This window comes from Sceloporus occidentalis, unplaced genomic scaffold, assembly GCF_023333645.1.
Source record: "Sceloporus occidentalis isolate IW3139 unplaced genomic scaffold, rSceOcc1.0.p SCAF_484, whole genome shotgun sequence".
Lineage (NCBI taxonomy): Eukaryota > Metazoa > Chordata > Lepidosauria > Squamata > Phrynosomatidae > Sceloporus > Sceloporus occidentalis.
In genome coordinates, this window is record NW_028317464.1 from 89,177 (window position 1) to 101,939 (window position 12,763).

The 12,763-nt window shown below is 47.4% G+C and overlaps 1 protein-coding gene across 1 annotated transcript; it reads left to right on the plus strand.

Annotated features, from left to right (window-relative positions):
- Positions 1-1,067: 1,067 nt before the first annotated feature.
- LOC149271616 (CCN family member 1-like) lies at positions 1,068-9,002 on the plus strand. The gene is made up of 5 exons (XM_089507274.1): positions 1,068-1,098; positions 7,560-7,766; positions 7,881-8,228; positions 8,386-8,588; positions 8,703-9,002. The coding sequence occupies exons 1-5, from the start codon at positions 1,068-1,070 to the stop codon at positions 9,000-9,002; spliced, it is 1,089 nt and encodes a 362-aa protein (XP_089363400.1).
- The last annotated feature ends 3,761 nt before the right edge of the window (positions 9,003-12,763 follow it).

Below are 12,763 nucleotides of genomic sequence, written 5' to 3' on the forward strand. Positions count from 1 at the left end.
TATATTCCAGTCCTTCGTTATATTCCAGTGCTTCGTTATATTCCAGTGCTTCGTTATGTCCCAGTGCCTCGTTATATTCCAGTGCCTCGTTATGTCCCAGTGCCTCTTTATATTCCAGTGCTTCGTTATATTCCAGTGCCTCGTTATATTCCAGTGCTTCGTTATATTCCAGTGCCTCGTTATATTCCAGTCCTTCGTTATATTCCAGTGCTTCGTTATATTCCAGTGCCTCGTTATATCCCAGTGCCTCGTTATATTCCAGTGTTTCTTTATATCCCAGTGCCTCGTTATATTCCAGTGCCTCGTTATATCCCAGTGCCTCGTTATATTCCCGTGCCTCGTTATATTCCAGTGCTTCTTTATGTTCCAGTGCCTCGTTATGTTCCAGTGCCTCGTTATATTCCAGTGCTTCGTTATATCCCAGTGCCTCGTTATATTCCAGTGCCTCGTTATATCCCAGTGCCTCGTTATATTCCAGTGCCTCGTTATATCCCAGTGCCTCGTTATATCCCAGTGCCTCGTTATATCCCAGTGCCTCGTTATATCCCAGTGCCTCGTTATACCCCAGTCCCTCATTATATTCAATGTCTCCTCTGCTTTCTGCAATCACAGAAATCTTGAGGATTTATCTTGTTGCTGGAAGGACAGAGGGACTTTGTTCCAGACAAATAATAAACTGGAAGCCCCGAAAGCTTCATACACAGACAGTCATACACATAGCATACATGCTAAATTCATGGAATTATCTATGGGATATAGTTTGGAGAGGAACTACAAACAAAACCCAAACTGTTTCTATGGGTTAAATGGCTTCAAATCAGGTGTCTAATTAGCACATTGTGACGTACGTTATCGCTCACAACATGTGCAACACACAGAGGGTCTTGTAACATTGGGTTGTTTTCTGCCTTCAAAGGCTGGAGTCATCCTGGATCTCTTGATACTTCCAGGTTGATAACCTGTCTATACCAACCATAAACAAAGCCAACTACCCATATTGTCTCTATAGGTGGAAAGAGTTAAAGTACTTTGACTATTCCCCTCGAAAAGCGCTGGAGGTCGCCATCATGCAGCCACTCTGTGTAAGTATGATCTCTTGGTGTTTCTATATTTACTCTCTTTTATACTGCAATAAATTACCCCGGTACATGCAGACTACTCGTTTTAATACATCCTGCCTGGTCTCAGGTGGATGCAGACTTACTTCACGCACAAAGTATGTCCACATACTACTGGATGGAAGAACCATCACAGAAAAATGTCCGGCCAAGCGATACATCCTCAGGGATTACGAGATTCAAAAAGCACAGAAAACCATTCCACGTAGGTTTGGAATTCTCTGGAGATCGGAAAATTCTAAACTGCTTCTTCACATATTTGTACCACGACATCATGGCTGTACATTCAATTACACTGTCCTCCGGCTAGAGATATGTAAATACATCGAGATTATTAACCGTGTATAGGGAGCCGAGCTCAGCCGAGCGTGCGCAGGGCACTTCACATGTGTCAAAATGCAAGGATTAATGACACTAAACTATGCGCCAAACATGAAATGACACATTAGGAAGAGGAATCCTCGCCTGGAGACCTGGAAAATATTTAGGGGAATATGTAAAAATCGCACACGTTTGATTTATGAAACAAAAGGAATGGTTTTTAAAAAAAAATGTTTTAATGAAAGACAAAACTTCTTAGAACAAGATTTTCAGTCTACCTGCTCCACATTGAAATATTTAAAATCAGGGAAGGGACTGAAATATCAGAAAAAATATCAGCTAATCAGCCATTAACCCCTTGTCTGCCTGATATGGGTTATATTAGTGTTTATATTAGCCAATTGTAAAGCGGTTTACATGAAGCAAATGCACGCGTGACCAGCCATGTCACCTGTGGGCCCACAAAATGTTCCTAAATTAGCTATACATAAAAAATACCTTGTCTTAAAGAGACAGTAAATCCAATACATGTCACGAGTTCTCCACTAATTTGTAATCAATTCCCTTACTTGTATTCAGGGATGATGACCCACAGGCTGCAGAATCTTACCATTTAATTCACTAACATATATATATATATATATATATATATATACACCTATATACATTATAACTGGCGTCACCTAACCCCTGAGATGTCAGCAGGTAAGGGACCCTCAGTAATACAAGTCATTACAGAGCGGTGGAGGTGAGGGCCCTAGAAGAAACTCTGTACAAACTTTTTTCTTAATGGCAGAACGGCAGCTCACGCAACAAACAGCACAAAGAATCTTTCTCTCCGGCGTCTGATACATTCCTGAGGGCTGACGCACGTCCCGGCCAAAAACAGCTACTTCCTCGCATCCGAGACACTAACATGGAGGATCTGGCCACCTACAGGACTGGCATGAAAAGGCTGCATTCATTCTCCAGCCAGAAATGCAACAGTTAAATAAGTCATCATTCCTTTACTGTTCTGTTGCCAAATACAATGAAAGAAAGTTATTTTTCTTCAATAAAAATCACAGTTTTCTTAGTTTTTCCAGAATGTTTAAAATGTGTATGCAGCACAAAAAGTCAGCCAGCGAACCAAGTCTCCATCAGTACCATCCAGCGTAAAAACGGTACCTACTGTGGTGGGTACCGAAGGGTTAAACATTGGTAAACAAGGCAAGATTGTGGTTGGTATGCCGAGGTTCGGCATATCCGCAAACAACAACACCATATATTATAAGATGAGCTGATCACACGCATTACCATGGTAACTGCGTCATCAAACTCACCGTTATTGAGATAAATAAGGGTGGAACCACGCAATTTCAACATTTTAAATTTTTACTTTGCAACATGGAAATGAGACTAAATCTTCGTCGTGGAGCTCCAGAGGAAACTAACCCTAAGATCTGCTACCTTGAGTATCAAACTGCTAGCGACTGCTAGTAACTACTACTACTACTACAGACTGCTATTAACTACTACTGACGGCTATTAACTACTACTGACGGCTATTAACTACTACTGATGGCTAGTAACTACTACTGGCTGCTAGTAACTACTACTGACTGCTATTAACTACTACTGATGGCTAGTAACTACTACTGACGGCTAGTAACTACTACTGGCTGCTAGTAACTACTACTGACTGCTAATAACTGCTCCTGACTGCTAGTAACTACTCCTGACTACAAGTACCAATAACTGCTACTGATGACTAATAAATACCACTGACTACCACCAGCCAGAAAGTTGGCCCATGCAGTCCCGTAATTACCAATGGACAGTGGAACCCTGGGAATCTGCCCATCCACCCTGAGAGTGAATAAAACCCCCCAAGACTTGGGATCACATTGAGACCTCCTGGGTACTTCCACCGGCTGATAGAAACATCTCTTCCTCGGTGCCATCACCAGCTCAATCAGGAGGGAGTAAATGATTCGGGTGAAAGGCTCCCAATTTTACCCTTGTAAATCCCCATACCTAGGACTGTAATTCATGCCCTGAATTGACCCGGCCAGTCACCTCAATCATACACCACAGACTCCACATACATTCAGGTCCCGTCACACAGGCCTCTGCCAGGATGCTCTCCCAGGGGCCGTTAGATACAAAATCATCTCAAGCTGAGCGGCAAATGATTTTATAAGAAAGCCTTGGACTCCGGTTACTTAAACCAGTCGTTCTGGCTTCACTCTATACGGGCTTCTCAAAGAATATGCAGCGGAAAACTGTAAAACTGATGGCACAAAAGGCAGTTTTAGGCCTTCTGAAATACGAATGTCCCTTCAGTGACCCGGTTAATATTAAGTCACTCCTACAACATTATTGGCTGCAGTCAGAATAGTTAGGGGAATAACATGGGCACAATGGCCCAAAAGTGCTCTAGAAAAGGTTGATGTGAGGAAATGTTTCTAGAACAGCAGTATCTGGAATAGGATCTAACTCAGTTCATGGAATTCTCAGGATCCATTTTATGAGAAAGCTGAGATTGTAAAGATGTCAGATACCCCCCATGTCCCACCAAAAGCACCATGGAACATGCGCTCCCAAAACGCGCTGTATGGCACTCGTTAAGTTGGCTCGAGTGATGGATCAGGACCAACAAAGAGAGGACACAAAAATTCCTGCACCAGGTACAGAGTATCAGAGACAGCAGAGTATTCACACCAGGCAAGATTCCTCTAAGGGTTAATTAACCCCCGAAGGAACTGCAAATCTACACAAGGGCTCTGAAGGCTCAAGTAAGTAAAGTCTTCCTTCGCATCCAGAGGACTAAGGAGCACGAAAAGCCTTTCTGGACACAAGCGGATATCCACGTGGAAATATTATCATCATTATGACTGACATCTCATTAATATCTACCTCACTTATTAATATGAAGCCCATTACCTGCCATAGGTACCACCATAAAACATACCTGCCAGGTGCCCGGTTCCTTAATACAATCCCTCTCTGATGCCCTCTTTCCTTCCCTAATGCTCCTCTTTAAGAGTGTTTACTGGATGTGAGGGTATCACAGGGTTCTTTAACGGGGTAAACAAAAGCCAGTACGCTTCTTCTAAATTCCTCACTCAGTCGCAAAAATAGCCTGCAACAGTTACACACAGGTACTGAGGGGTATCAGGCAGGTACCAGGAGGCACAGAGGTCAGTTATTGAGGTTCAGGAAGAGACAGAGAAAGGTATTAACACTTACAACCAACAGGTAAGAGTATCAAACAGGCAAGTATTAGGAGTAACAGGCAGGTATTAGGCATTACGGGCAGGTATTAGGAGTAACGGGCAGGTATTAGGATAAAGGGCAGGTTTTAGTAGTAATGGGCAGGTATTACAAGTAACGGGCAGGTATTAGGAGTACCGGGCAGGTATTAGGATAAAGGGCAGGTTTTAGGAGTAATGGGCAGGTATTACAAGTAACGGGCAGGTATTAGGAGTACCAGGCAGGTATTAGGATAAGGGGCAGGTTTTAGGAGTAATGGGCAGGTATTTCAAGTAACGGGCAGGTATTAGGATAAAGGGCAGGTACTATGAGTAACGGGCAGTTATTAGGGGTAATGGGCAGGTATTACCAGTTACGGGCAGGTATGAGAAGTAATGGGCAGGTATTAGGATAAAAGGCAGGTATTAGGAGGAAGGGGCAGGTATTACGAGTTACAGGCAGGTATTAGGAGTAACGGGCAGGTACTAGGAGTAACAGGCAGGTAATGGGAGTAACAGGCAGGTATTAGGATTACTGGTACCAGGAGGTACCACCCCGTGCTGCCTAATCAGCAGGTCGTGGCCGACTTACCTTCGCAGTGCTGGATCCCCAAGGACGACGTTCACACGGCCTCTGATCATCCTCCTGCCATGTCCTCCTTGTGCCCCACACACAGCCACGGGACCTCCTGCGTGGGCTCTGGGGCTCCGTGGCAGGGCACAGCGGTCCCGGTTGGGGTAAATATCTGCCGGAGATCCATCTTGTTTACAGCAAGCAGCAGAGTGACGGGAGAAATCTGCGCGATAATATTTATTTCATGCCGTGGGGCGTCTGGATGCCTGTCCCTATTCCATATCTGAACACCTCACGCGGCCAGTGGGTTTGTCTACAAAATCTCACTAAAGACACATTGCGTGAAAAAAGAAACACAGGAATTCCACCGAGTTTCCTGCCCTGGAACATGCGCGACGTCTATATTTAACAGCATCTAAAGCTGTCAAGAACATCTTGTGGTTGGATAAGAGGGGGAAAAAATGCAAAAAACGCAGGCCTCGTGCTAACCAAATATGGAAATATTCTAAAAGTGACTCCGCATCTGGAAACGGTTAGCGCTGCGGCCAGAGACACAACATCCAGAAGTCTGAGCCCTAAGCCTCCTAATTCTGGAAAAAGGAAAGAGAAGCCTCTGAGGGCTCCGGATGAGCAGTGCAGGAAAATATGTCACTTAATTAGCAGAGAAATGAATGTCATGTCGAAGGAAAATGCCCAGAATGCAGCTAATGCCACAAGAATCTGCCCCCTGCGTCTGTGCTATGAAGGGGCAGATTAGGAAAGCTCCATAGGTAGATGTACCCTAGTTTAGGATACAGTCTGGCTTTTAAATATATGGAGAAATACCCCACAAGACCCCCTCCTATAAAATACCCCCCCCCCCCCATCGCAATCTTTCCCCTCAAAGTATCCATTTAAACACATGGAGAGAGGAGGCATACAGTTCTTGTCCGGTGACGCGCTCCTTCCTACCTGTTCCAGACAAAGAGGAACCGGGGTGCCCTGAGGTGGCCCGGTCCCTCAACAATCTAAAGGAGCCCAGCACACGGGGTGCAGACGGCTAGCGACCATAGGCCCTGATCTCTGAGCACCCACGGTCGCCAGCCATCTGCACCCCGTGTGCTGGGCTCCATTAGATTGTGAGCTCTATGGCCAGGACACTGCACATCGCCTGTCTGGGGTGTCCCTTTAATCTGGCGCCTCTTTGTACATCTCTGCAGAACCTGTTGGTGCCATATCAATAAAACCCAAATATGGGAAGGAGAATATCTGCTTATTTATCACCAGTTTTCTTCACTCCCTGCTAGGTGCGCCTCACCGCCCCCCACCCGACTTTTACATCACCAGGTCGACTTTCCCCTCACCGGGTTCCCCCCAGTTCTGTTTCACCTCACCGGCCCCCCCCCCCCCAACTTTCTTCCACCACACCGGTCCCCCCTGACTTTCTTTCATCTCACCGGGTCCCCCCTGACTCTCTTTCACCTCACCGGGTCCCCCCTGACTCTCTTCCACCACACCGGGTCCCCCCTGACTTTCTTTCACCTCACCGAGTCCCCCCTGCCCCCCTCATTGGCCGGGATCCGGTGTTTCAGCCCGCGTGCTCCCCCCCCCGGCCGCGGTTCGCCCCCCCCCGCGCATTCCTCGGATTCTTTGCAGATGCTGGAACTCGCTGACGTCACGCGTGGCAACAGGCTATATAAACTGGGAGAGCGCTGGGGAGACCAGTGTGACCAGTATAACCCAGCAAACGGGACCAGCACAACCCAGCAAACGGGACCAGCACAGGAGAAGAGACCAGTATAACCCAGCAAAGGATACCAGTATATCCCAGCAAACGGGACCAGCACAGGAGAAGAGACCAGTATAACCCAGCAAAGGATACCAGTATATCCCAGCAAACGACACGAGCACAGGGAGAGAAACCAGTATAATCCAGAAAGGAAACCAGTAAAATCCATTAAGGAGACCAGCTCAGACAGAGATCCCCGACTTTTTCCCGGACGGACCATGCTCATACCGATGGCTCTGCCGGGAAGCTGCCCCGTTCTTGCCGCCGTTCTCTTTCTCGCGGCCGCCGCTCTGCCGGAGCAGGTACGTTTCTTCTTTCTATTGTGTGGCCCCCCCTCTCCCGTTAGGGCCCTGGTTATTGTGTGCCCCCCCGCTCCCGATAGGACCCTGGTTATTGTGTGCCCCCCCCGCTCCTGATAGGGCCCTAGTTAATGTGCATCCTCCTCTCCTGCTAGGGCCCCAGTTATTGTTTGGCCCCCAGATCCCATGATGCCCTTGGAGCCACAGTGTCTAAGTCTCTGTCTTGCTTCCTCCCCCAGGTGTTCGGCTCCTGCCCCTCCGTCTGCCGCTGCCCCCTAGCCGTGCCCCAGTGTGCCCCCGGGGTCGGGCTTGTCCTGGATGGATGCGGCTGCTGCAAGGTGTGCGCTGGGCAGCTCAACGATGACTGCAGCTCCAGCCAACCATGCGACCACACCAAGGGGCTGGAGTGCAACTTCGGGGCCAGCCCTAGGGCCACCAAGGGAATCTGCAGAGGTAAGAGGTGGCACATCACAACTGGGTGCATGCAGTTTCCCAAACAGCCCCCCACAGCAAACCTTTAGGGTGGGAAGGCACCTCCAGCTAAAGGGCTATTTCTCTCCTCTGCAGCCAAGTCGGAGGGCAGACCCTGCGAGTACAACTCCCGGATCTACCAGAATGGGGAGAGCTTCCAGCCCAACTGCAAGCACCAGTGCACGTGCATCGACGGGGCCGTCGGCTGCCTCCCTCTGTGCCCCCAAGAACTTTCTCTGCCCAACCTGGGCTGCCCCAACCCTCGCCTCGTTAAGGTGCCCGGTCAGTGCTGCGAGGAGTGGGTGTGCGACTCAGCCAAGGATACCATGCAGGAGCTGGACGACTTCTTCAATAAGGAGTTGGGACTGGACCCTAGCGAGGGAGACCTCACCAGCAAGAACGAGCTGGTGGCCTTCGTCAAAGGAGGATTAAAGATGTTACCAGGTGAGTCTCCCTCTGCTCTTGTTGCTGTAAATGGGGAGAAGTGGCCGCTCTGTGGCCGTGGGGTTTCTTGGTAAAGTGCCCGTCCCGATGTCCGGGGTTGTTGGCATATATTGTTAATTCATAGACTAAATGTTTTTACTTTATTGTCCTTCTACAGTATTTGCGTCCGACCCCCAAAGTCATACGGTTGACAGTCAGAAGTGTATCATTCAGACCACGTCTTGGTCTCAGTGCTCAAAGACCTGCGGGAAGGGCATCTCCACCAGAGTCACCAATGACAACAGTAACTGCCGCCTGGTGAGGGAGTCTCGTATCTGCGAGGTCCGGCCATGCGAGCAGCTGAGCTACGCAAGTCTAAAGGTAAGATGTGACCCTGTGGTGGGTGGGATGGCCTCTTCTCTGCATGAAGTCCAGCACTGTGCTGCGCAGTCTCTGAGAGTTCACTAACACAGGTATGTCTCCTCTCTCCCCCAGAAGGGAAAGAAATGCACGAAAACAAAGAGGTCTCACGCTCCAGTGAGGTACACGTACGCCGGCTGCTCCAGCATGAAGAAATACCGTCCTAAATACTGCGGGTCGTGCGTTGATGGACGGTGCTGCACCCCCCAGGAGACAAAGACCGTTAAGATCAGATTCCGCTGCGAGGACGGGGAGACCTTCTCCAAAAATGTCATGATGATCCAGACCTGCAGGTGCAACTACAACTGCCCTCATGCCAATGAGGCTTACCCCTATTACAGATTATCCAATGATATCCACAAATTCCGAGACTAAACCCGCGGTCCCGCTCGGAGCGGGGCCCGGCGCCTTAACACGAGGAACTTAACTCTAAGGATGTTACTGTTGTGGAAGCTCTGCTCCCCCTATGGACGTTTTGGGGTACTGCGGCCGTGACATCTGGACTGAGAATTTACTGCTTCATAGTACTGGAGCCAACGATTCGCTTCGTTTTCGGAGCATTTTTATAATATTTTCATGTTTTTGTTAGTAAATTATGTGCTGTTTAGAGCTATTCCTACGCCGGCGAGAGTCAGTTCCACGTCACGCTCCTTCCTGGCGGAGCGAACGCCTGTGGCAGCTACTACAGTCCTGCAAGCCTGCGTGGCTCTTTACTCCCTAATGAAATGTCGTTTTATTTATCAAAAGGTAGCGTTTGTGTTAAATGTAATACTGGAATAAATTGTAAATTGATTTAATTTTGATATTCAATGAACTGAAGAATTTATTTATGGAATAATCAATTAATAAAAAATATTTACCTATTTTTATATATTATTTTCTCTTCTGTCTCTGTTTCTAATACAAAATAAGCTTTAAGGGTTATTACTCTATACAGCGCTGGGGGTTATATTGGTGTATACAGTGCTGGGGGTTATTACTGTATACAGTGCTGGGGGTTATTACTGTATACATCGCTGGGGGGATTATTATTGTATACAGTGCTGGGGGGCTATTACTGTATAGATTGCTGGAGGTTATTACTGTATACAGCACTGGGGGGTATATTATTGTATACAGCGCTGGGGGTTATATTACTGTATACAGTGCTGGGGGGTTATTCTGCTGTATACAGCACTGGGGCTTATTACTGTATACAGCGCTGGGGGTTATATTACTGTATACAGCACGGGGGGGTAAATTACTGTATACAGCGCTGGGGGTTATATTACTGTATACAGCGCTGGGGGTAATATTACTGTATACAGTGCTGGAGGTTATATTACTGTATACAGCGCTGGGGGTTATATTACTGTATACAGCGCTGGGGGGTTATATTACTGTATACAGTGCTGGGGGGTTATATTACTGTATACAGCGTTTGGGGTTATAGTACTGTATACAGCACTGGGGGTTATATTACTGTATACAGCGCTGGGGGGTTATATTACTGTATACAGCGCTGGGGGGTATATTATTGTATGCAGTTTAAATAGTTTTTCCATGGGCTTCCCCTTTAAACATGCGCAGTCCCAAACACAAGGCCAAGAACTGAATAAAAGGGGCAGATGAGGCAGACTGACGGCTCTTACCTGCTTTTTAAGTTTCTGGTTTACTTCTATTCCTGGATCTAGACCTGAGTTGTGATCCTACCCCGTTCGTGGTACCAGAGGGTGTTATGTACTTAGCACAAGGTGTATAACTGATGCTTCCTGTAGTGGCTCGTCCTAATTGGCTGATCTTATTTGCCCCCTGCCCCCATATCACTTTGTGTGAAATTGGGCAGTTTATAAGTACCACTGTGAAAAAAAAATCACAAAATTGACCTAAAGACATATTTTGGGCAGCATTCATGCCCCTACATGGGGTATTCAGCTGATGGAGGGTTTGTCACCTAAGTCTTTAACTTAAGATGAGTATGGCCTATTATTTTGCCGCAGGTAAGAGGAATAGGAGCATGTTGGGGAGGGTTCCCCTCTCCACAGGGTATCTGTTCCCATGTGTACGAATACAGGGCTAATAAACTGACTCTGACCAGAGTAGGCTGACCACATGAGCCATTTTTTTATTGCTGATCAGAGCAGGTAATGTGCTGCCCCTGCAGGGTGTGAGAAGTATAGCTGAGCACCTGATGGCGGATCCGTGACTACATCAGCCATGTCATAAAGGACTTGGTGCAAATCTACACAGGTGAAGTGCTGCCCCCTGCAGGATGCGGGACATATTGCTGACTCCCTTCCATGAGTCTATACAGCCAACATACTGCAGGGGGCAGCACTTCACCTGTGCCACCAGGGTCAGTAATGTACGAAAAGTTAACGTGTCCAGGAAAATGTGGCTGATGGCCATAGACCACAGGAAGGAGGTGGGCTGGGGTCATTCCCGCATAGATCAATATAGGTCGCAGGAATGTTGAATTGGAAAGACCAAGATGGCTGCTTCCATCGACTGAATATTACTAAGTGTTTTGGGTTTTTATTTAGATGTAAATGATACGCAATGTAAAGACAGGAGACTCATGTGATGTTTTAACTTTAACTGCATCCCCAGCAGCAGTAATTTTCTGTTGAAGCATTAAATAACCTAAACAATTAACGGGATACCCGTTGTACAGCACTGCGGAATATGATGGCGCTATATAAAACTATACATAATTAATAATAGTAATATAACGCTCAGTCACACCAGCATGAAGGACGGAGATCTTCAGCAAGAAGAAATGGGGATTTAATGTCTTCTAGTTTTATTACAGGCAGGAGAAATAACATTTCTTAAACGTGGATTCATTGAGCGACCACTCCAGCGAGCTTAGAGCACAACGCACATTGATCTCGCAACTCGGCCAAATCCGCCATCAGATGGAAAACCCAGCGAGCCCCAAGATGCCTGGGTCCGGTGATTACCCCTTCCCTAGCCTGTTTAGCACTTTAGCCCCCCGGGCTAAACGGGGTCGGATTATACGTCAAGTTCTGTGATTTACATCGTTTTCCATCACATTCCAGAACCGGAGAGCAGAATCACCCCAAGCAGGGACCGAAGAGTCTGACCTTCTCAGATAAACAACAATGACCTGGAAGTTTGTGTCCAGGAGCCTCGGGGTATTTACACGGAGCGGGTTTTGTAATCATAAACTCCATAGAATTATCGTTACAGGTTCTGCGTCAGGAGGGGTTTGCGGTTCTGCGGATAAAAACAGAATTACCCCAGCAGGGGAGAGTTTGCTTTAACTTAATGAGCTTGGAGCCTAATAACTGATTACAAGTGAAAATGCTGATTAATGGACGGGAATGCCAAGAATTCGAATTGCTGTTCCAAATGAGGATAAAGGCCAGGAAAAAACCCTGCTTTTTAATTACATGATACTTTCAGACTATGCAGGGGGTGAAAGAATGTCAAGGAGCGGGAGTTTCGGGGGTGGAAGAAGGAGGAGAGCGGTGGGGGCAAAAGAGGCAGCAAGGGGTAAGTGTGAGGTAATTAGGAGCATGAGAAAGATGAGGGGAGGGAGAGGGAAGATGTGGGAGAGGATACATGGGGTATGGGCAGAAAGTGGAGGGAGTCATTGCGGGGAGGGGGGCACTTTTGTTTACGATCCTCGTATAAAAGGCAATCCAAGTGAAAAGTTTTCTTTCTGTTACTGCTCCACTTGGTTAGAGGACGAGGCCTTTTTTCTGGCCGGTGGAGGCCATGTCAGTTTTGTCACAAGAAGCTTGTTGACAGCTGCAGATGTGGCACTTCAACCAGGTTTTTGAAGGGTATCAGAGCCCCCCACGGCTCCACCAATTACCCTGTGCTTGTTAAGCCATGTCCCGACCTGTGCGATTCTGGGATATCCACAGGGGAAGGTATAACACAGGCTTCATGGAGAGGCTCCTCACCTTTTCACAGGGTTTCCTGCTGGGTCCTCGGTCTGTTGGGGTTTTGGGTCAGGATTATGTGGGGTCCTGGATCTTGGGATCAAGTAGTAGAGAGCTGGACTTTGACGTCTGTTTTTTCTATGAATTATTATGGCTTGCACTCTCATGAGGCACAGCCACAAACCCAGAAGCAGCTGAAGAATCAGGACTGAGGCCTACAGTGAGAAGAAAGAGGTTCCATGA

Excerpts from the sequence above, each read along its gene's own strand:
- LOC149271616 (XM_089507274.1), top strand. The coding sequence starts at position 1,068 with ATGCAGCCACTCTGTGTAAGTATGATCTCTT. Across the intron at positions 7,767-7,880 it reads CACCAAGGGAATCTGCAGAG|CCAAGTCGGAGGGCAGACCC; the intron begins GTAAGAGGTGGC and ends TCTCCTCTGCAG. Across the intron at positions 8,229-8,385 it reads AGGATTAAAGATGTTACCAG|TATTTGCGTCCGACCCCCAA; the intron begins GTGAGTCTCCCT and ends GTCCTTCTACAG.